This window comes from Aspergillus sclerotioniger (assembly GCF_003184525.1).
Source record: "Aspergillus sclerotioniger CBS 115572 chromosome Unknown BO94scaffold_6, whole genome shotgun sequence".
Lineage (NCBI taxonomy): Eukaryota > Fungi > Ascomycota > Eurotiomycetes > Eurotiales > Aspergillaceae > Aspergillus > Aspergillus sclerotioniger.
In genome coordinates, this window is record NW_020290996.1 from 229,357 (window position 1) to 251,912 (window position 22,556).

At 49.8% G+C, this 22,556-nt stretch overlaps 7 protein-coding genes and 1 non-coding gene across 8 annotated transcripts; 2 read left to right on the top strand and 6 right to left on the bottom strand.

The window, feature by feature from the left end:
* Positions 1–30: 30 nt before the first annotated feature.
* Positions 31–1,508, bottom strand: BO94DRAFT_342356 (uncharacterized protein). Its single transcript, XM_025607048.1, has 5 exons — positions 1,070–1,508; positions 886–1,019; positions 677–829; positions 304–630; positions 31–255 (listed from the first exon to the last, which is right to left on the bottom strand). The coding sequence occupies exons 1-5, from the start codon at positions 1,309–1,311 to the stop codon at positions 212–214; spliced, it is 900 nt and encodes a 299-aa protein (XP_025470203.1). The 5' UTR covers positions 1,312–1,508; the 3' UTR covers positions 31–211.
* A 1,306-nt stretch (positions 1,509–2,814) lies between these two features.
* BO94DRAFT_459406 (class I SAM-dependent methyltransferase) lies at positions 2,815–3,978 on the bottom strand (the record flags this gene model as incomplete). Its single annotated transcript, XM_025607840.1, has 1 exon — positions 2,815–3,978. One exon carries the CDS (start codon positions 3,976–3,978, stop codon positions 2,815–2,817), a length of 1,164 nt encoding a protein of 387 aa, XP_025470204.1.
* A 5,377-nt stretch (positions 3,979–9,355) lies between these two features.
* Positions 9,356–10,560, bottom strand: BO94DRAFT_621839 (oxidoreductase; the record flags this gene model as incomplete). Its single annotated transcript, XM_025617024.1, has 4 exons — positions 10,290–10,560; positions 10,120–10,230; positions 9,735–10,060; positions 9,356–9,676 (listed from the first exon to the last, which is right to left on the bottom strand). The coding sequence occupies exons 1-4, from the start codon at positions 10,408–10,410 to the stop codon at positions 9,356–9,358; spliced, it is 879 nt and encodes a 292-aa protein (XP_025470205.1). The 5' UTR covers positions 10,411–10,560.
* A 658-nt stretch (positions 10,561–11,218) lies between these two features.
* Positions 11,219–11,290, top strand: BO94DRAFT_t90. Its single transcript has one exon. It is a non-coding gene; the product is annotated as a tRNA-Glu (tRNA).
* A 588-nt stretch (positions 11,291–11,878) lies between these two features.
* Positions 11,879–12,770, bottom strand: BO94DRAFT_543663 (uncharacterized protein; the record flags this gene model as incomplete). The annotated part of the gene is made up of 3 exons (XM_025613147.1): positions 11,879–12,161; positions 12,255–12,664; positions 12,750–12,770. 3 exons carry the CDS (start codon positions 12,768–12,770, stop codon positions 11,879–11,881), a joined length of 714 nt encoding a protein of 237 aa, XP_025470206.1.
* Positions 12,771–15,590: 2,820 nt separating this feature from the next.
* BO94DRAFT_614562 (polyamine transporter) lies at positions 15,591–17,300 on the bottom strand (the record flags this gene model as incomplete). Its single annotated transcript, XM_025616743.1, has 5 exons — positions 17,184–17,300; positions 16,989–17,135; positions 16,408–16,941; positions 16,176–16,353; positions 15,591–16,123 (listed from the first exon to the last, which is right to left on the bottom strand). The coding sequence occupies exons 1-5, from the start codon at positions 17,286–17,288 to the stop codon at positions 15,591–15,593; spliced, it is 1,497 nt and encodes a 498-aa protein (XP_025470207.1). The 5' UTR covers positions 17,289–17,300.
* Positions 17,301–17,689: 389 nt separating this feature from the next.
* Positions 17,690–19,130, top strand: BO94DRAFT_614567 (2-hydroxyhepta-2,4-diene-1,7-dioate isomerase; the record flags this gene model as incomplete). The annotated part of the gene is made up of 5 exons (XM_025616744.1): positions 17,690–17,872; positions 17,921–18,112; positions 18,159–18,669; positions 18,716–18,858; positions 18,903–19,130. 5 exons carry the CDS (start codon positions 17,690–17,692, stop codon positions 19,128–19,130), a joined length of 1,257 nt encoding a protein of 418 aa, XP_025470208.1.
* Positions 19,131–20,066: 936 nt separating this feature from the next.
* On the bottom strand, positions 20,067–22,434 carry car2 (ornithine-oxo-acid transaminase). Its single transcript, XM_025611109.1, has 3 exons — positions 21,452–22,434; positions 20,686–21,387; positions 20,067–20,634 (listed from the first exon to the last, which is right to left on the bottom strand). The coding sequence occupies exons 1-3, from the start codon at positions 21,950–21,952 to the stop codon at positions 20,449–20,451; spliced, it is 1,389 nt and encodes a 462-aa protein (XP_025470209.1). The 5' UTR covers positions 21,953–22,434; the 3' UTR covers positions 20,067–20,448.
* Between the last annotated feature and the right edge of the window lie 122 nt (positions 22,435–22,556).

The following is a 22,556-nucleotide window of genomic DNA, read 5'->3' on the forward strand; positions in this document are numbered from 1 at the left end:
CCTCGTAAGGTTCTTGTTTGTTGTTTGACAATAGGGGTATAGTACTGAGCGACTGGCTCGAGGCGGAAAACAAAAGTGCAGAGTACCTCGCCAACGCCACCCGAACTCCTGCTGCAATTTTGAGTAATCAGAATCGCTCCACGATGTATTAGATGCGTGCCAACTTCAGTCCGTTGCAATGGGTATCGTATCTGAATCTATGGGGGTATTATTATGTGGTGTGCTCTGTTAGAAACTGGCAGAATTCTTTCCGGTCTATACGAGTCAGCGATCGATCGATTAAAATGCAAGAGCACGGCCTACCCGAGTCATCGAGAAACTGGATGGATAACGTCTTCATCTCCGAAAGGATGTCGAAGTTGGGTTGTAACTGGAGAACCACTGGCTTTCCCGCCTTTTTTCCCGGATTAAAGCTGCCGATGCAGGTAACCGGTATGGACACATAGCGCTTCAATTCTTTTCGCTGTGAGTTGGCAAAAAATAAAAGGACTTGTTTCCCGTTATGACCACGTAGGATGCGTAGGTTCTGGCTTATGCACTCCTCTCCTCTTCCTTTTGATTTAGCCTCTGCAATGCCCGCAATGAAGACCAATCTCGAGCCCAGGATTAGTTCCTGAAATTGCACGCAATCTGCATCGACATTAGCAGGAATCTACTAAAGAGAGTAACTACCGACCCCTCCATTCTTCAAAGGTATAGGAAATCTGCGTCAGAAATACTGTTTGGGCTGATTGAACAGTTTGTTCTTCCATAAAGGAGATGCGAAGCGATGGCTCATTCGGGAGTTTAGGATGCTCGAGGTGAGGAACTGGAAGCTTCGTGTCGTTGACTGGATGAGGGAAACAGTAGGTTAGCGATGTCTGCTGGCTCTTCTGGCTCACTTACACGTGTGAACTAAAGGGGTCTGTTGACCCGGCCCCCCACCCAATTCAAGACATTTTAAACTGCCCGTGGCATCTTTGCGGATATCGATGTAGGTGTAACGTAATTTAAAGAGCTTGTTACTCCGGACGAAGGATCTGTTATGGCTGTAAGCGTATGTGTTAACCTGGGAACCGGGGATGCGAACATGGTCACGGAACTATTTAGTGGTAGGCGGCAAATGCCGTCGTACAAGGAGAAGCACGAAGCCTGTCTCGACCGGGACCCGATCGAGGATGCAGTGCGACTGAGGGGAGGAGGGTATGGAGGCGAGGTGCCAAAGCTAGGAGTGGAAGAGTTGGTAGAAGAAGAGATTGTGCTTTCTGGTCGAGACACGGATAGCGGAAGAGGCCAGTCCTCCGCTTCATAGTGGGAGCCTGGGGGGCTCATGGCAGACGCAAGGGGTTAAGTAGCAACGGCCCGCCTTCTGCTGTGCACTGCAATGTGGCGGGTGACTGACGAGCGACGATCGTGCGGAACCCCAGAAGCTGATCAACGTGTAGGGTCCAGAGCAATGGCATCATTCCAGGTGAGTTCCCACTGCACAAGTCGATCAAGAACAGTGCGAAGCGAGCGGCTGGCTGATTGAGGGCGAGGTTATATGGCGAGTGCTCAGTTAGGCAAGTGATAAGAAGATGCTGGGGTGGGAGCCATAGGGACCTCATGCCTAGGCCCGGGGCGGGGGAACGGCGGACAACGTGCTCGAAAGGGGGCCTGTGATTTGAGATTCCGGGGCGTTGGGTGGAGCCACATCCCTGTAGCCGGTACACCTCGTGGTTATATGGATGGTTCGAGATGGGCTTTTAGGATGGTGTCAGTGCTTTGAGATGGTGTACAGAGACGCTTCCCCGATATTGACCCACCTATTATACGGCCGCCTCGAGGAACTCGTGCTGTGGATAGGTACCCGCCTGTCCTGGCGGGTAACTGCTGGTGGATACCCCGAGTCATGGTGTGGGAGCAATAAGACCAGTGTCTTCGATCAGTCGGTAATTGACGCGGGTGCATCAGTCGGCAGTGGAACAACTACCTGTAGGTAGGCTTTGCGCTGATCAAGTCAATGCCTGCTTGAAGAGGCACAAGGTGGTGGTGTTTTGCTGTTTGCTGTTTGCATGGAGATCATGATCATGTGATGCGGATCGCATTTACGCGGGTGGCCTTACGTAAGATGTTACTGTGTACATAACTGTGTTCACACCACGTACACGCATCCAGAACGAAAAGGTATTATTAGTCTATGTACTTCTATACGGACATCCCTATCTCCATGGGGTATCCTCAGATCAGAAAGAAATAAAACCATGTGTGAAACACCAAAACACCGGCTAGGCTTCGCAAAGCTTGACAAAACAACACAGGATCTATGCACTCGACCGAGCAAGGCGAAGCGAGCGAACAGCTGTCGGCAGGGCGCTGCGCCACGGGTCGTAGAACGGGCATGATCCGCAAAGCCGCTATAAATTAGGGTATATATATGCGATCCGGGAAGAAGAATATCTTCAAAACCATGTCAGAAATCCTGCGGTATCATCGGAGAATAAACGCTTCATGTGGCGACCAGCGCGCGACGTTTGGAACATGGCAGACACTCACTTTATCGACAGAAACACGCCATGGTCACAGGACTGGGAAATGTAGCAACCAGAAGACGCGACAACTTATGTGCCAAAGTTGAGTGAGATGCCCATACCATCGGTATCACCGGAGGCAACGTGCTATATATATCAAGTGCCGTCGCGATTGTCGTACTGGTGTAAAGTATCATCCAGCTACCAGTCGTGAACTTGCCGCAATCCACAAGCAAAAGTAACCGCGAGGTATTATTCCCCTCGCGTGGATGGTCCCCGTTATGCAGTCAATGCCCAATTCCCAGTCCTGTCCTCCAGCGCACGTTTATTGAAGGGGCTTCTGAGCGATAATGCGGTAACTCGTCGTCACAAGTCGCATGGTGTCCATCTTAATAAAGGCCTCGCCGTCGAGACATAGGCGGTTGATCAGGGTCTTGAAGTGGCGGGGCAACACGTGGGTCTTGACGAGCCCCAGAATGACCTGGCGCATGGAGCGGAAGTAAAAGTCGACCTTGTCGATTAAAGGCGCTTGCAAGCCTCCGACACTGGCGTTATCCGAGCGGACCACGGTAAAGCCGGCCTCGGTCAGGGCCTTCTCGAGGCTCTCGGGGGTGGGGGTGCCCACGGCACCGATGAGAGGCTTGACGCGACTCATGAGCTCGGCGTGCTCGGGGTTGCTCGGATCGTAGTCGGGCAGGCTAGCCCAATCAAGGAGGGATATCTTGGCACCGGGCTTAACGACGCGGTAGATTTCTCGGAAAAGAGTGGGGAGATCCTTGCACAGACTAAGGGCCTGGATCTGGTAGAAGGCGTCAAAGCTGGCATCTTCGAAGGGCAGAGGCAGGGTGTTGAAATCTTGGACGACAAAGGAGTTGTTGGAGAAGCCGAGCTTCTCGTTGTAGGAACGGGCCTGGGCGATCTGGTTGGGGTCGATGTTGAGTCCCGTGACATGTGCGCCGGTGTATTGCGTCATGTGCGCGGCGACTCTTCCGCGACCGCAACCGAGATCCAACACGTGATCGCCGGCGGTGAGGCCGATGTCCTGCGCAATCGATTCCTCGTACAACAACTGATTCTCCAGCACGGTCGCCTTCTTGCTCATGAACGGGGGGATGTACATCTTCTCCACATCCCCCAGCGCGCACAGGTGGTTGAGAACACCATAGTACGCCTTGAGGCAGTCGCCCACCTTCGCCTGATAGTCCGGTCCCAGCGTCTCAACCATTTGTTTCTCGTCCGACCAATCCAGGTTGTAGATGACGTAGGATGCCATGAAGTCATCGACCTGCTTGGGCGTCAGATTGCGCAAATACCGGAATGCCTTCCAGAAGGTCTTCCATCGCTTTGGCGATGCCGATTTGTCCAAGTCCGGAAGGGTTGAAGGAAACTCCTTGTTGGCAAGCTTCTGCTTCTCAACGACGTCCAGAGAGCTACTCTCGGAGCTCCGCCCGGACTGGCGCGACGCCAAGACGTTTGTTTGAGTTTCCATTCTCCAGCTAGAAGGTTAAGAGTGGAGTTGATAGCAGCAGCGACAGCAACAATCAACAACTGGAGGCAGCGACAACGGTGCGAGGGTAAAAGTGAGGTATTGGGGGAGGGTGATGAGACAGTGGGAGACTAGAGACAGCGATTATTTTGTTGTCCAGAAAGTGCCATGCGCCAGTCGCAATGCGATATGTCCCTTTTTTTTTTTCTCCCTCGATGGAATAAAAGGCGGGGCTAGGTTAATTTATAAGCACTGCAACGAAGGGAAATTTTTTTTTCTGGCTCCTCCTTCCTGTAACAGTCAGTCCCTCTGCAACGGCGCAGGGCGGCGCCGTCGGGGGGGGGTCTTAATAATATCGATTGATTTGCCGTATGACCTGCCATGGGAAGTTAGCGATGGCCACAGTGGATTACTCTTGTCACCGGATCTGGAAAGCATCGGAAGAGTCGGAAGTGGCAGGTCCAGAGCAGCACGGGAAGAGACGGCAGCGACGAACCGGAGGATGGAGATTGGAGAATCATGGGCGATGCGCGCTGGTGGCTCTGGCTCTGGCTCCGTTGTTTGGGATTTGTTGTTGGTGAGCAACGGCCAGCACTCCGATGATTAGCACGGAGTATCTCCTCACAGGAATCGGACCCCCCTGTTGGTTGGGGGTAAGCTACTGCTACGACATTAGCTGCTAGTTAGTTATCAATCCTGGGATGAGTCAAGGGACTGCCGGCCATAACACGGGCCTCTTCTTCCCCTCTGATCACCGGGGCTACTTCATGCCACTGGGATGCAATTCGGACAATTGTCCACCATTGACCATTGATTGCCAGCGACCCTTCGTACGTGCTTCAGGCCAACCACCCTACCTGGATATAACGGGCTTTGGACGGTGATAGTGGTGGTCACCATTGAAGGATGGGATGGTCAAGGAAGTTGCTAGCGCCGGAGCTAGTGCTGTGCAGCTGGATAGAAGCCCACTTCTCAGGGTACACTACTGACTAGTGTCGTGACCCATCTAGGGTGCTTGCTGACGGCAGACTCCAGGGCCATCAGCTCTAAGTTGGTCTATTTGTTCCTGGTGCGCCAAGCCGTCTCCAGTGCGTAATGGGATGCAACTGGTCCATCCCAGTGATCCCACGCATGAGCTGATCAATGGGCATCCGCCGTGCCAAATGAGCACGGCCTTGGCAGTTAAGGCTTACTTTCATGGTGGTTGCTTGCTTTCATGAGCAACTCTCCCGAAGCCGGACCCCTGCGATTTATGACTTCAAAGACCTTCATACGAGGTTTATGAGCAAGACTTTGATTTTTGATGATGCCTCATCTTGGTGGCCTCGCCCTATAGGGATGCTGCGGCCTGGCTGTTGAAACTTGAGGCCAGCGTTAGAGATTCGGAGCCATGGACGTTCCGATTTCTGGTTCAGTGTTCACAGCGTATTACCCAAGAGAATCTGGATTTCCCTCTGCTTCGAGCGTTTGTGCTTATGGTTCCGGAGCGGAGTGCAAAATTTTCGCAGGAGGAGCGGCTCTGACGGGGATGAGTGGCTGGATCAGGCAATTCACCGCGCAATTCACCGCGACTCGGACTTTGAAGCCGAGTATCCGCCCCACCCCGTACCAGTACCCGTATTTCCGTTCATCGTCTTAATCCGCTGGTCTTCCGTCTTCCGTATCTCCTCCGGCTCATCTCCGTTGCTCTGTATCTAGTCTGTAGAAAGTGAGACCAGATGTCTTGGTAAGCGGTGCCCGTTCCATTCTTTTACTCTTCCAGCAAATTCTAGGGTCTCAGGTCGGATTTGCGGGAACCACATCTGTGTCTAGTGTCTACTGTGTGGATCTTATCACCATCCGCCTCAGTCGTCATCAGCCATGGAAATAATGTGAGGCCACTGCACGATCACGACGATCACGAGGTCATCCACCGTTGGATGCGGAGGGGTTTCTGCCACCCGTCCGGGGAGACATCTCGTCGTATTTACCTCATGGAGCATGGATTGACGGTCGCAGATAGTAGAGTAAGTAGTAAGGCTGGATTGATTGCTCGTACGCGTGTAGGCCAAATTGGAAATGACGTGGCTGGTCGGGCCTGGCCAGAGCACCCGCCATCCCTGCTCGTGCAGGTGCATCTGGTGGTCCGACCCTTTCTTTGTCCTCGCCGACATGCGGCCATGGATCGTCGCTCGCTTCGATACTACGTGTGACACCCGAAGGGACGGGATTATCACTGAATATCATGCGCCTTTTTCACGACCCTGGATTTTTTCGCACTATCATGACAGTCCCCACTTTGCTCCGCCCGGACTCCGACTCTATCCTCATCACGGCAGTCATCCCAACAACAATCCTGGAGGGTGCAGGTCTCCGACGAATTTTCGCCCGCAATCGCATTCCTTCTCAACCCGAAAATCGCTTTTCCAACTAAGAAAAAACAATGCAGGGGAAACCCTATGGAGCCCTTAAAAACGACCGAACACGTGACCACACCTATCACTAACAACATCCGCACTCTCCCGTAACCCTCACCACCGCACAGAAAATCCCCCAAGCATCTTCATCGTGATAAAGTCTCAGATGCCAGTATCCAGCATCAACGACGTCCAAATAAGCTTATATTTTAAGTCCAGCCCTCCCCGAACCCTTACAGCAGGTCATCCTCCAAACAGAGCGCCCAGCGGCCATGACCCAGGCCCACTCATTAGGCAGCCAGATATCGACTATACACCCCGGGTACATCACAGCGGGAAGATGAACCGAGAATACCTGCCTGCTAGTCTTGGATCCGATCAGTTGTTCCCTCCCGGGTGGCGACCACCGTGCCAATCTCCAATCATCGTTCGGTGGCCGTGGGTGAGGTGTAGGTGATAGGCCGCGGACGGCTGCCTCGTGGGTACCGATGTAGTACTTATTCCCGGGAGGTGATTTCGGTGCGCTGAGATGTACTTTATTGTAGAAGAAGGTGGGTTGAGTGGGTTGGTGGGTGGGTGGGTGTCTTCTGCCGGCTCGCAGGTGGACTCAGGGTCCTGTAGGGTTGCCATTCCTGCTCCGGTGGTATCCTACCTGGGCCGAGAGGTGCTCTCATTCGTGCGCCTCGATCCTTCTAGATGATTAAGTGGTTTTCTTTGTCTTATCTAAGCTCTCGTTGTGAGAGGTGTACGGCAGTCCCGGGTGTCTTGCCACTCTAAAGGGCTTCGGGGCCTGAGAGCTTTGAGAAATTGAAATTGCTATCCGATCATGAACAGGCAAGCGCGCTTGACAAACTACATGGAAATTTACTCAAACGGGTGTGATTTCCCATCCATAGATGTTCCGGTAACACATCGGATGTCCCGGAAACGATACCTGATCTATGGATGACAGCGAGCAGCCAAGCCCACCAACCATGTTAGCAGGGCTTATAATTGAATACAACACAGTGGAAATTAACTTGATTAGATAGATTACAATAACGGTACAACCAATACCCTATCCCATGTCCCATGTCGACCCGATATACGGCCGTGAAGATACATACATCACTCCCTCACGCCAGGGAATGGCCATACCCTAAGTCACTGAATTCATCACTTTCTATCATCTACAATAATGAATGATATATTTTCTTCCTTATATAAATCCCTTTTCTCCCACTTTTGGCCTTATCTTCTTTTCCCTCCAAACAATCCTCTTGGGTCGATAGACTCTATAGTCTCTGGCTGAATACCATACCTAATGCAGAACTCAACCTGCTGACAGATTTCTACAACATGCAGGAACCCAGATGATACCTACAGCTACAGAATCCATCCTACTCAACCAAATCTTGAAATTGACTCAAATATACAATATGGGAGTCCTTTCGAGCCATATGCCTAAGCGATAAGCCACACTCCTCATTACCGCGGCACTTGATCCAATACTCTAAGCAGAAAAGCCTGCCGTATCTAATTTACATAAAACGTCATAAATTAAATCAGACCAAATAACATCAAACGAGACTCCCCAAAAAGAGAGGTTCATGGTCTACTACTGCCGTCTGGCTGGGTGGGGGAGCTATACACTCAACCAAAACAAATCTATACCAAATTTGAGATCTATTTCCAAGTCGGTGCATCTCAGACAGAGGTTTCTCGATCACAGACTATAATTTAGGGCAAATCGCCCGTGACATTTGCAATATCATAATGGATTCTGGATACAGCGTCTGTGGATACACGGGTTACTTTATTTGGTTCGGATGTATTGCATATGTGTGTGCAATGTCTGCTCATATTCTATTTAGTTGATCGAAGTGATTGGTTATAAGGTGAGTATAACCTCCCCCAATCGGGGGGTTGGGTGGGTGGGCTGAATGGACATGGTTATTGAATGATTGGTAAGTCAATTTTAATATCATTATCATCGCTTACATCCACTTATTGCTATTACTAAAAAACTAATAAGGTAAATACTAATATACAATATCCTATCTAGACTCCTCAACTACACCTTCTCAACTACCCTATCCACACAACAGAAACCAACTCACTATATAAACATAAAAAGGTTAAACCTGCTTCCTTAACAAAAAACCTATTCCATCAACAAGAAAGCCATCTTACACCTACTCCTACCCCTGGCACATGCAAGATACAGCCCGGGGGTTAATATATTGCACTATTATCAAAAAAGATAAATGGGGTTTCCAAACACGCTAAACTAAACCAGTCCTCAGAACTGGAAAGGATGGCTGCAGTCAGATATACTGGGTTGAGCCCTGGAACAACTGTGTGCAGGAGGGGCATTAGGGCGGACGAAGAAAATACAGCCAGATGTTCGTAAAGAATATATCTGGGTGGTTAATGGGAGATCAAGTGGCATACTTTAGGATTTATTTGGGCTGATTTGCATAGACAGGGATGTGAAAGCGAGGATTGCAAATGACATCGAGGAGGGGATTCTATGGGTTAGGGTTGGCTGACTATTATCGAATTAGGACTGAATTGGGGGGATGAGTCGGCCACTGACAGTGTTTATGGAGATGTGGGAATTGCGTGGGCATACTCTTTGATTGGAAGTTATATTTTCTATTCTTCTGGGATAAGGGAGGTGTTTTCTCTCTGTCTGTTGTAGTCCCAAAAGATTTTTGAGGGACTTCTGGAATGCTCGGAAACTGTAACAATATAATTAAATTGAGTATTATCATGCTCTGATGGTTTATATTTTCCTCATTAGAAGTCTAACTGGTGATTCTGTTGATTTTCATACTCTCATTTTCTCAGACAAATGCTAGGCGCCTGCAGTTTTCATCTCATCTTTAGCTACACCCTGGATTGTATCTATACCAGGTTTGCGTCACCACTGGCTAGATAATTCATTCCGTTCCTACGCACTTCGTCGCCTTCATAGGGCTTTGGCAAACGCCACCGAAGCCCTACCACGAACAATGCCCACCATCAACCCGCAGATCCGCCCCCGTCATAAAGCTACTTCCATCACCAAGCATAAACAGCACTGGTGCTCGGAACTCATCCGCCGTACTTAACCGAAACAGCATGTTATCTCCTATCCACTGGCTCTCCATACCGGGTTTCTGGAGCGCTTCGGCCGTCGCTGCGGTACGGATGTATCCCGGGGAGAGTGAATTCACCCTAATTAGAGGCATTCCAAGACGGGAGCCCCATTCTGCAGCTAGAGAGCGCGTCAGTTGGTGAACAGCGGCTTTACTGGCGTTGTATCCGGCGGTGTCGACGCCCTGATGTGAAGTATTAGCAGTTACTGGACAGACATAGTTCATGGGTATCAGGACTGACCTTATTCGACACATACCCACTCATACTAGCCACAAAGACCATACTACCCGTGGTATTTGTCTTCATCATCTCCCGAGCAGTTGCCTGAGCTATGAGGAACGTCCCGGTGACATTGATATCTAGAACACGACGGAATGTTGATACGGGAAATTCAGTAGCGGGACCATTCCGAGATAGACCGGCGCAGGCGACCAGGCCTTTGAGGGGGTATCTTAGGGTAGGGATGAAGTGGGCGAAGGTTTTTTCGACTGCTGTTTCGTCCGTCACGTCGAGGGGGTAGTAGGTCAGTTGGCCTGAGTATTTGGTAGCGGTGGCTTGAACTTCGTCTGTGATCGAGGTTTGAGGTTATTATGGCTGCTTCATTGATTACGAGTATGAGACTCACTCCAGTTCGAAGCGGTCGGTTCGGAAGCAAGGTCGAGGCAGACGACATCGCCGCCGCTTTCGAGGATGGCGATTGCGAGTGTTGTTCCTAGAAAACCAGTAGCTCCGGTGACTGTATTCGCGATCTGTAGTTAGCAGACGTTAAGTTAGGAGTGAAACAGGGATTCTCACTTATGATGGTCCGATTGTCAAGACGAAAGAGCTCTGAGACGGGGCGTGAGGGGTCGCCTTGGGAGGGTTTGGCTTCGCGAAACTCGAGGCCGTGGACGTTGCAGTCACTTCCCATACTCATGGTGGAAGAGGCACTGAGGGGTTGATGGAAAAATCAGATGAAAGGGTGAATTTTTCAGCAGCAGAGATTGATCTCAAGGAAAGAGGAGGAAGACAGTATAGGTCTCCAGGACTTCATAACCCCACATCAAGCGGGGCTGCTTCTTCCTTGTTGATGCATGGAGAGTCAGGCTGCGCGTAGTGACCCCTCACGGACGGGCATTCCGTCTTCCCCGCCGAGCTGGGTTCAGTTCCCCTATAGGCTGTGTGTCCCCTCGGATTGATCGGACTCGGAGCATATCCCCAAAGCTCCACCAGCGGAGACACGGCCCGACCGTGGGGTAAGACATAAGCTCCAGTGGTAGATGTTCACTCTATAGCTTCGTTGAATAAATATGTGAGGGCAGCAATGTAAACTGCGTTCTCCGCCCGAAAGCTTATGGTTCTGTCCCTATTGTCGGATACATGTAGTGACAGTCATTGGTGTATACTTCAATACTATGCTCCCCTTTAATTGTTCAGATGTGGCCCAAGCAAGGCAAATATGAAGATCGATGGAAAGCGTTGCCAGCGAAGCTAAGTTACTGGTCGGTCATTCGAAGCGAGGCGTGTATCTATCCTGATAAGAAAATCTTTATCGGTATGTGATCAAAGCTTATTCTGGGTCGGATACAGCCGGGACGACCTTCGATTGTTTGAAAGGTTGAGATACCAAGCCCTCCTCAGATGAATGTGTCTAGAAGAGCTCGAAGGATGTGGTTAAATCATGGCTTGTATACGGTTAAATTTTAGCCTTATATATATAAAACCCACAAACAAAATCCCCATAATCCGATATGGTGTAGTGGCTAACATCGCCGTCTCTCACACGGCAGCCGGGGGTTCGATTCCCCCTATCGGAGCTCAAATTTCATTTTTGGAAAAATTCTATTTTTGCTCGCAAGTGGAGTACTCACGGGACATGATCAGACATGGCATTATTTGCCATTAACAGGTCCTATTCCTTCCTTCCGTGGAGGCGGCATCGACGATGGGCTGGGAGCGGCTTCGATTGTCTTGGCGCGTTCAGACCTTGGGATGAGCTCTTGGGAATCTGTGAGCTAATTTTTGAGCATGTTGCACAGCGTGCTCTTGTAGTTATCTCTTTGACAAGACAAATCTTCCGGCTTGGTAGGAGGTGTTGTGACTTGTGCGACGAACACTTTCCCAGATCATGTCAGTTATGGTGATGATGACGAGGGTTTAGAGAGGAGAGTAAGTAATTGACTATGAGGATGAACGAAGTAACCCGTCATACCATGAAATTGTGATATTCACGCGGCCTGTGTAGAATGGTACGACTATTAGCTGAATAGAATCAGGGACTTAATAGAGCAATGATAACCTTGATGACATCCGAGGACTCAAAACAACTATCTTCTATCTATCTAACCACGGGTCTTATCAGGACTAACATCTTGATCGTGACCGTCAATACGAAAACAGAAACCTCAATCTCGCTCGATATCTGGAGGAAGCAAGGAATATTCGACAGTCTCAGCACCTTGAGAATTGCCTTCCTCTATTCCATTACCTTGTGGACCCCGATCGGTCTGATCGACATCACCGTTTGCAGCGATCTCAGCATCCACAGTATTATCGGTTTCTTCAGATCCTTCCGCACACTTTTCAGCCACGGTACGCACCCTCCCCTGATCATCGAAGAAATAAGCGACAAGATCTTTTTTACGGCCCTCCAAGCGCTGAATCTCTTTCTTCGCGTTACGTATCTTGCTATTGATCACCTGTAGCTCATCGCTCTATCTCCACTTAGTGTTTATTATCGAGCGGTGGCCGCCTTGGTGGCGAGGGATAAACGTGGCATACAGCTTTTGTGAGTGTCCATTTTTTGAATTGTTCCAGCTGCCGCTTCTGGTAGCTTGCCCTGCGTCTTTGGCGCCTGGACATCTAGAGCAAAGAGATGTTAGCGTGACGTGAATGGAGGCAAACAAGTGGGATATAGGTACCTTGGGAGGCGTTGGACTTTGCCAAGTAGCATCTGCCTGAGTGTCCGGAAACATTTGCGCCTGCCACGAGGGCTGGGGTGCTGTCGATGGGTGGTAGGATGGGTTGATTAGAATGGAATATATAACCAGGGAAGAATACAAGGATGATGATGTTTTTGATAGAATATAAAGTGGTAAAGTCAAAGAACGACGGGCGTGCAATGCACAGTATGGATAGAATTGTGGATTGTAGTTGTGGGTAGATGTACGATGGCGGCAGAAGTAGGATCTCTGTTGAGTATTTTTATTGAAGTTAGTGGAGACATCAATATGGAAGGTGCACGACGCCTGAGCACCAAGCTTTTACCTGACATACTTTCCTCAGGAGGAATCCCATATTCTACAGGACGTGGGCTTCAACAGTCACATTAGAACTAAAGGAAAATTAGCCTGTACAAGTGACTGTATAGTCAAGATTCTAATATAGATCTAGAATTTTAAGATATCTAGTCTATACTGAATCATTAAATCATATGAAAGAAATTACTATATATATCTATTTGTAAAGATTTCTTTGAATTACCTATCAACTGCTACATGTTTAGATCTGAATTTCGATGTTGATAAGAGACCTTAGTACCGGGCAGGATATACTGCATATATAACTATTATACACATATTAAGCAACTTCATTGTATTAAATGACAAATTAACCAATGCATCAGTCCTCTTTACCCCCAGCATTGTCCTCTACGTTTCCAGCTGCAGGGGCTTTCTGATGGCGCAAAACCTCTTCAGCAAGTTCATCCCCCATAGCACGCCAGACTGAATCGTCTTTCATCTCGGCTACTATTTTGAAAATGCGTTGGATCCAATACGCCTAGGACGTGTATCACATATTAGTGCCATAATATCAAGTGATAATTATAATGAGCAAGCTTGGCTTACGAGCTCCTCCGCGGTCACCAGATTCACCGAAGCTTCACTGAGGGCATTCGAGTGGCGGTTGCGACGGCGGCGCTGCTGCTAAGACACACATCAAGTCTTAATAAGGGAAGCAAGGGCAAAGACAGGACTTTGTTACTTCGGTAGTCATCTGGATAGCAGGAGATATTGACCAAGCACGAACAATGTTTGTGTGCACGCGTGTGTAAGTGCTGGAGACAAAGGTTTTTGCTAAGTCAAAGAGGAAGAGGAGAACTACAGAAATTGTCTACATTTTTGTAGAATTTTATGTGCGTACTGTACTACAGCCTGTATGGTTTAATTGTTTGTGACGAGGTGGATGGACTTCAATGCCTCTCTGTATACAATTTGTAAGGCTCTCATTGACAATGTTTCACCTATACGTAGTACTTCACTGTATGGGGTAAGCGGGCCAATGACAGTCTGCCTTGGCGTATCAGTACTTGCTTACTTGCTCAGTTATTGGTATGCGGAGGTGGTATTAATACAACAGCCTCTAGGGGTTGTACTCCAGGCTGTCGCTGGCAGTTAGTTTCAAGTCGGCTGATCTGATACTGCCCAACTATAGCGGGCTTGGGCTGAGCAGATTGTGTCAGATTCTCCGCAACGAAGATTTATTTTCCAGCACAGCATACTTTCAAGTAGACTATACCTTCTCTCCTTTCTCCCCACCTCCCACGGTCCGTTATCGAGTGTGCCTGCAACGTCCTCACTCCAGAATTCATACATAATTGACCATGTTGAGAGGAGTATACTTGCAAGGAGGCGCGCAACTTGGAAATCCGGGCTAAATCCAATATCTCCGCCAAAAATATCATCCAAAGCCAGGATTTCATCGTGACCTTCTACTGAATAACGCGCAAACTAAGAGGCCGCTCTGATTTGACCGGAGTCGTTCGAATAACATTTCCTAAGATCAATGTCAGCTAGGTGAAAATGCTAACTTTGTTCACAAAGCAGGGTATGGGTCATTTTGCCATTGCTGATAGCGAAACTTCCGCTGGAAACAGCATCGGACGCGATGGGCTCGTGGGGTATACCGGTGATAGGGCAACGTGTTCTTGGGTACGTTCTGTGGTCCCTTTCTATCAACAAGCTGGCACTTAGTTACCTAGTACTACTGCTAAAAATCTTCTTCATCTTCGCGCACAAGTAATATTCGAATACGGTCTCCGCTTTCTTGAAGAAAGCACGGTTAATATACACATTGGAGGAAAATGACTGGAAAGAAATAGGATTTATATCATCGACGCAATAGCCAATCAATGAAATGGAACAATGATTTGATGTCTGGTTTCTATACGATAGCGATACTTCTTGGAGGGAGTTATTGTGTTTAAACGTGGCATGTTCGCATTCATCTCGCGAGACAGGCTAGGTGATTTAATTTACACCAGGATATGCAAGAAATAAGTAACGTAGATTGCCCGCAGCCGATCTAGCGTGCTGGGGGTGGACATACATAAGACATATGTTTGGACTACCACTATATTGAAAAGAGCTCGTCTTGGCTTCACCCGATGAGGGCTACTGGACTCCAACACCACGTTGAGGTGCGAGCTCGAAGCTGGAGGGGGGCAGGGGCAGGGGCAAGGGGAGGGGGGAGGAGGGGGGAGAGGGACGATGGACGATGGATGATGGAGAACGAAGAGAGGATTTATGGGCGATGGGCAAGGGAGGTTTGGGGGGGGTGTGAAGGAGAGGAATGGAGGAAGATGGTGGAGGATGGAGGAGAATGAAGAAGATAACAAAACAGGCTTTAAGCTCAATGTGTCGTCATTTATACGGCCCTGGTCACGCGGTCTCGTACCGTCATCGTAAGTGTACGGTCCTTACATAGTACCTAATATGTACACCTCGAGGTACTTTTACAGGTAGTAATAGTTTGAGCCGTGTTCTGGGTATGACTGTCTAAAGGGGTGTCATACTAATAATGAGGATTTGAAGGAATACTGCTGGTATCAGCACAGCCCTATAACTGAGCTAAAATATTCTGACAGTCGTAGATATCAATCTCCAACGACAGACCCACATATCAAGCTTTGTAGGCAATGTAGAACCTAAAGTTCCTTCTAAAACTCTATCTTAGATGCTAGAAAGTCTAATAGAGTGTGATAAGAATTGGATTGGTGTAATTATGCCCTTATCGAAGGGGAAAGGAAGAAAATAATCTTCTATAATTAATAATTCTATAACTCGATCTATAACCATTCCCTAGACAATCAAACAACCCCTGAATCCAATATGTCCATCACTTTCGCAGTCTGCGAAAGCCCATGCTCCTAATCTTACCCCCAAATCCCATCAGTACCACCACCCCTACAAACCCAGGTATCGTGAACAGCCCAGCGGAGCCAAACACCCAGCCCGGGCCAACACTATTGTACCATGGTGTGATAAATACTGTCGTGAGCAAGCCCAAAATAAGTCTCCAGATACCCAGTGCCGCCGCCACCTCTGATACGTGATCTGGGAAACACTCGCAAAGATATGTCATCGTAATTGGAAGGATTGATATCGCACCCACACTGATGAGAAGGTATCCGAGCGCCAAAATCGCCCAATGAAAATGATACTCCAGGCTTGCGCCAAAGAGGCCAAGGCCGGTGGGGAGCAAGATCACTGGAAGCCAGAGACAGTGGAGTCGGAGTTCTGGACGCCAATCCGTGGGTTCAATATCATTTGTATTGAACTTTCGGTGAAGGAGATAAAGCGGGAGTCGGTCGCTAATGAAATGGCCGTAGACTTCTGCTAAGAGAACACCGATTGTTTGGGTGAGGGTGACTGGTATGTAAATCAGCGAGTTGCGTGGAAAAAGGAAGGTCTCGAGGCATACATGAAGCCACCGCCATCTTCGACATGCCATATCCACCTTCATCTCGGGGTGCCTCGAGAAATGTAACGTTAAGGATGAAAGACATTGTAGCGAAGCCAAAGTCGACCATGATGAAGAATCCCATTATAATGGAGACGGGAGATACTGTGACGAGGAGAATATCGAAGAGAATAAATAGCTTTGCGTTCTTAGTATGAGTGTTGAGTAACAATTGGGGAAGAAGGGGACTTACAAACTTCGCCCAACTAGCTCTAGACGAGGGTGGTATTGCCCTTCCTCGTGCATAAGTGTTCCATTTTCGCTGTAACAAGAAGACATGCGTTTGTTCTTCCCCCGTAAAGTGTGTATCTTCCAGAAAAGCGAGAATTAATATAGCCAACACACCGTTCAGAGGTACCGTATACCAGAAGGAGATTGTCCAAGAGGCCCGGCTATCAATATATGCACCTATTGTCGGGCCCATAGCGATCCCCAGGAGATAGGGAATATGGAGGAAATGAAGGCATTTGCCTCTTTGATGACGAAAGAAGGTCTGCAAAACGACTTCTGAGCCAAGAATTAAGGGAACGCTTGCGCAGAGACCGGCAACCAGACGAGAAACCAGGAAGGGATTGTAGTCTGATGAGCCGGCCATCAGGGCAGACCACACCGAGGTGAGAAGGAGGCCAATAGTCGACCAGAAGAGACAAAAGCAGGAGCTGTACCGACGGCTAAGAGGGACTATGAAGATGGCACCGACCATGAGGCCAATAAGCGCGAATGAGACCTATCGTTTTCAGTGATATGTCTCCGTGGTCCTAGTATGCCGCTTACGGAGAGAGAAATCTGGGTTGCCGTCTTATGGTAAAGCGGCACCTGAAGGTATGATCCTTGTGTGTTCGTCGTAGCAGTCACTTGACAGGAAAAGCAGGCCAATGCCCAAATTGAGAGTGTCAAGGCCTTTCTCGAGGGCTTCCAGTTCTAACTCCCCGTCAACTCTTGTTCGCACTAGTCCGAAGAAGCACATACCAATGGGTCATTGGGGTTGTCTGACGGCTGTGGGTCGAGCACGAGGCCATCGGGGGTAGTTTTGAGGCCATGAACAGCCTCCTGGGGCTGGCTTTCCTCGAGCATGGTAGTTGAGTTGGTGACTGCCGGGTTGTCCGACCTGTATTATGGAGGTTCATGATGGTGATGAAGTGAGTGAGCCCCTTGCGTCTGAGTAGTCGGCGAAATACCAGCCGATAAGCTTAACTATGTTGCTATACTGAGTAGTATAGCTGTGCGTATCTAACTGGATTGCCACTGTCTGGTACGGAGTACTCCGTAGGTAGTCGGACTGTTGTCGGGGAAAAAGCAAGCGCCAGTTATGCATGCAGGTGGTACTGTACTGCCAACTACATGGATGGCTCTTGCGGCCGGTCCGAGCCCCCCATCCCTCTGCAGCGATACCCGACCACCCCTCTTTCATCCTACCTCATACCCTGAGACTCTAGGAGAGTCGCTATCGATCAGAAATATCACTTACTCACATCATGACCGTGAAAGAGTCGCCGTTCACCATCGACAACCTTCCCTACGGGGTGATTTCCACCGCCGAAACACCAACTCCGAGGTGCGCCACTGCTTTGGAAGAAGATGCCATTGACTTGAGTGCACTCGAAAGAGATGGATACTTCAAATCCATCCCAGGGTTCAAAGGCGAGGTCTTTTCCATGGTATTGAATGAACTTCCTCTACCCCGGGATATTGTCTAACTCCTCCAGCCAACCCTAAACAAGTTCGCCTCACTTCCGAAAGAAACGCACATCCAGACCAGAGCAGCGCTTCTCGATCTCCTCTCAGATAACGATATTCGCAAGAACTATGCCATCCCTCTATTGGAAGTCCAAAACCATCTTCCCATGGAAACAAAGAACTTCAGCGACTTTTACTGCTCGCTCGAGCATACCAGAAATGTACGTCGACACTTTCATACATACACCCAAACACTGACATTGACAGTGCTCCGAACTTCTATCCCTTAACCTTCCACCTTCATGGTTTTCCATCCCCTCCGTCTATAACGGACGGCAGAGCAGCCTCCGCATCTCTGGTACCCCAATCCGCCGACCCTGGGGCGTGACACTCGATCCCAACAGGCCCAATGACCCACCCGCCTTCAGACCCAGTTCGCGCTTTGACTTCGAGCTAGAAATGGGCGTTTACCTATCCCGTCCCCATCCCCCAGGCGAGATTCTCAGTATCAGCGACGCAAAAGACCACATCTTCGGCCTGGTGATACTGAATGACTGGTCTGCAAGGGATATCCAATCATTTGAGATGGCACCCCTAGGCCCATTCCACAGTAAGGGCTCCGGAACGAGCATCTCGCCGTGGATCATACCTATTGAGGCGCTGGAAGGATCGCTCTGCAATGCTAGACCACAGGATCCCGCCCCGTTGAGACATCTGGCCTGGAAGGGAGAGGAAGGTGAGGCGACGTTTGATATTGAATTGACGGCGAGGGTCATACGTAGGTCTATTATCCCTCTACCAATGCAATACTAATAATTCTTTAGGAAAGGGAAAATCATACACGATCACGGAAACAAATCTAAAGGAGCTCTACTGGACGCCATTCCAACAAATCACTCATTTATGTAGTGCTGGCGAGGGGCTCTCGACAGGCGATATCTTTGGGACGGGCACCATAACCAGTGATGTAAGTCATCCCCTTCATTTATCCATCTGTACTAACAAAAAAAGCGCATCAACGACCAAGGTGAACAAATTGGTGTTGCATGTCTTCTCGAACGAGGTCTAAAAAGAAATGTCCTCTCCGAAGCCAGCAGGGACGGTCTACAATTTCTAGAAGACGGAGACGAGGTAGTCATGGAAGGATGGTGTGTCAACCACCTCACAGGGGGGAAATTCGGCTTTGGAGAATGTCGTGCTATGATTCTTCCTGCTTTGGCTGATGGAGCGTGGGAGTGATGTCGCTTACAATTTACCAACCGCACGATCAAGTCTACAACATCGGTCACTCTATTAGCACACTAATCTAACCACTATCTATGTATATCAAGTTCAGCACGCCACTCCATAACCCACACAAAACCCACACAAGCCCCCAACCAATAACAAACCCAGCCACATTTATCTCCGAGTAACCTACCTCATTCGGCAACCACTCACATAGACAAGATATCTACATAGTACTCCCGCCAATCCAAGAATGCAAGACAGGTAAGCCACCCTTCATTCCCAATCCAGACACATACATACCCTCGCCAATCAAAACACTCCCGTCCCGTCCCATCCCTCGTCAAGCTGAAGACCTCTGTCTGTCATCGATGTCTCGCAAGCCTCATTCCGATCCGCGGAGGATAATCAAGTATCTGCATACGTAAGAACAGATAGATAGGGTCCCTTTTCCGAGATTGCAATATTGATCCTCCTTGCTTATTGCCTATACGAGCTGAATAGGGAAGGGATCGGCGGACTTGCAGTCAGCACTTCGTACTCCGTAAGGAAGGACAGATCAGATGAATGGAATGACATGACTTAATTAATGAATGATACGGTCGTATTTTGTGACGATTAGTGGTTGTGTATGGAGTAGGTAGTAGTTGTATGGGAAATGAGTGGGGATGAGTAATCGGGTTTGGGTTTGGGCCATCTACACCGTAACAGATCTGTAATGGCAGGTCGGTTACTACCCGGGCGCAATTAACCTCTTGATGTAAGGCATATTATTAGCTAAGGTAGTCGGGCAAAAAGAAACACTCTTGAGCCATTTTACCTACCAGTCATCGGACAAGGTGTCATGAGGGATTAATTTGGAGGAAGGAAGAGGGGGAAGAGGCGGGGGCGGCGCACAAACAACGGTTTCCTTCACATCACGAGCCTGAAGCACCCAACTACCTGAAATAAGACCAAAACTTTCACTTTGAATTCTCTAGCTAAATTTATTCCTATTGTCATCAAACATGATCATGAATTATTACCCACGAAGGGCTCATTCGCTTCAACAGGGCGCTACGAAATCGGGGCATCTCATCGAGGTGGCATAGACGGCATGCAACCGCATCGCTCATGCTTGAGCTCCAGATCATGAATCGCCCATAAAGATGGGTCAAACATGCCTGCACATATGAGTCCTGTCGTTAACACGGCAAGCCATCGTTCCGGGTCGGAACAGCCCTACTCAGATGCTGACGATGTCCACACTGTCGCAGTCGCGTCAATGTACCGTTCATCCCAGTGCGCTTTTCATTGGGATCCCATCAATCCTCCCCAATATGCCTTGCCTCTAATTCTCGAGGGTGACCTTGACCTTCTTCTCAGGCGGAGGAACAACCTCCTTCTCGGTCGCGCCGGTGAGGTTCGGGAGCTCGGTGACGGCCTCCTTGATGATGTCCAAGGCCTTCTGGATCTCGTCATCGGTGATCACCAAGGGCGGCGCCAAACGGATGATGTTCTCGTGAGTTGGCTTGGCCTAAATGAAGTCAGCGTCTGATTGACCACTCGAATGGGCAAGGTAACTTACCAACAAACCCTTGGACTTGAGCAGCATGCAAAGGTCCCACGCAGAGTGCCCGTTGGTCTTGGACTCGTCAATGACGATGGCGTTGAGCAGACCCTTGCCGCGCACCGTCTGGATGACGGGGCTTCCAATGGCCTGCAGACCGTCGCGGAAAACGTGACCGAGCTTTTCGGCGCGCTCAACCATGTGCTCCTCCTGGACGACCTCGAGCGCTCGGATAGCGACCGCGCAGGCTAGCGGGTTACCGCCATAGGTCGAACCGTGAGTGCCCGGCTCGATGGTGAGCATAACGTCCTTCCGACCCAGGACGGCGGAGACGGGGTACATGCCACCGGAGATGGCCTTACCCAGCAGCACCATGTCGGGCTTGATCCCGCTCCACTCGTGGCAGAGCAACTTGCCAGTACGGGCAATACCGGTCTGGATCTCATCACAGATCAGCAGTACGTTATGCTTGTCACACAGGGCTCTGGCCTCCTGCAGATAATCCTCGTCAGGAACCACGATACCTGCCTCGCCCTGAATGGGCTCCACCAGGAACGCGGCCAGACTAGGCCCCGCCTTCTCGAAGGCTTCCCGCAAAGCCGCCTTATCATTGTATGTGATAGGCTTATCCGTTCCGGGAATGGTGCAGCCGATACCGGGCAAGTAAGGGCCATAGTTCTCGCGTGATTCGGGGTCCGAAGAGAGGGAGATTGCAGCGAACTAAGCCAGACATTGCTTAGGTTAGTCATGGTCGAGGGAATTGAGGGGGTCTCTGAGCACTTACCGTGCGTCCGTGGAAGTTGTTCTCCGCACTCAGAACCAGCGCTTGGTTCTCCGGGATCCCCTTGACCTTATAACCCCACTTACGGGCGATCTTGATGCCGGTCTCGACAGCCTCCGCACCCGTGTTCATGGGCAAGACCATGTCGAAGCCAAAGTACTTGGTCACAAATTCAGCGAAGCGGGGGAAGACATCGTTGTAGAAGGCACGGGAACTGAGGGTCAACCGAGAGGCCTGGTCGACGAGAGCAGCCACCAGCTTGGGGTGGCAGTGACCCTGGTTAACAGCCGAGTATGCGGACAGGAAATCGAGGTATTGGCGGCCCTCCGGATCCCAGACTGTGGTACCCTGTGCGCGAGCAAAGACGACAGGGAGCGGGTGGTAGTTGTGAGCAGCGAATTCCTTCTCGGCCTGGATGGCCTCCTGGGTGGTGGCAGCATGGTACGTGCTAACACCGTTCACACCGTTGACACCGTTGGTTCCATTGGTACCGTTAGACGCCATGATGAAAGAAAGGAGGGGCAATCGATGTAGTAAGTGGGTGGATGGGTGGGAGAAAGAAAGGGAGGGATGGATGGGAGGCAGTGATAGGAAGAGGGACGGGATATCTGAAGTATAAGATAAGAAAGAGCGGACGGAGAGAAAGTGGGAGGGACGCGGTATAAGAAGGACGAGTCCACGGACGGGAGAAAAGCAGCAGCGCCTGGAATGCTTCACCGATCCGGCTCACCAGCAAGAGGATTGTGACTGAATATTTTTTCCAGAGCCGAAGCTATACCGTTAAGTGCAGGTTGACGCGGAACGGACTCCTAAGTGCAGGTGGAAGCGATCATGATGTCTTTCTGACTAAGGCGCCGCTCCGATCCACCGCCGTCTTCTCCCCAATCGCCCTCGCAACCATTCATTGTCGCGCCATTACTCTCGTCCGCCCCACGGCGGATCTCTGCGCTTGCTATCGGCCCGGGACACTAGTGAACTTCCAGTGGACATTGGTTGGTGAGAAAGGGGACCAGGTGGTATCGACTCACTTTCACGCCTCCTTCCACGACCGTCGACTTACATGGCGCGCCTGACCCGTGACTACTGATAGCCTGAGTACTAGTGCTGC

Excerpts from the sequence above, each read along its gene's own strand:
- car2 (XM_025611109.1), bottom strand. The coding sequence starts at position 21,952 with ATGGCGTCTAACGGTACCAATGGAACCAACGGTGTCAACGGTGTGAAC. Across the intron at positions 21,388-21,451 it reads ACAACTTCCACGGACGCACG|TTCGCTGCAATCTCCCTCTC; the intron begins GTAAGTGCTCAG and ends TGTCTGGCTTAG. Across the intron at positions 20,635-20,685 it reads TCAAGTCCAAGGGTTTGTTG|GCCAAGCCAACTCACGAGAA; the intron begins GTAAGTTACCTT and ends GACTTCATTTAG.
- BO94DRAFT_342356 (XM_025607048.1), bottom strand. The coding sequence starts at position 1,311 with ATGAGCCCCCCAGGCTCCCACTATGAAGCGGAGGACTGGCCTCTTCCG. Across the intron at positions 1,020-1,069 it reads CTAAATAGTTCCGTGACCAT|ATCCTTCGTCCGGAGTAACA; the intron begins GTTCGCATCCCC and ends CAGCCATAACAG. Across the intron at positions 631-676 it reads TACCTTTGAAGAATGGAGGG|ATTGCGTGCAATTTCAGGAA; the intron begins GTCGGTAGTTAC and ends ATGTCGATGCAG.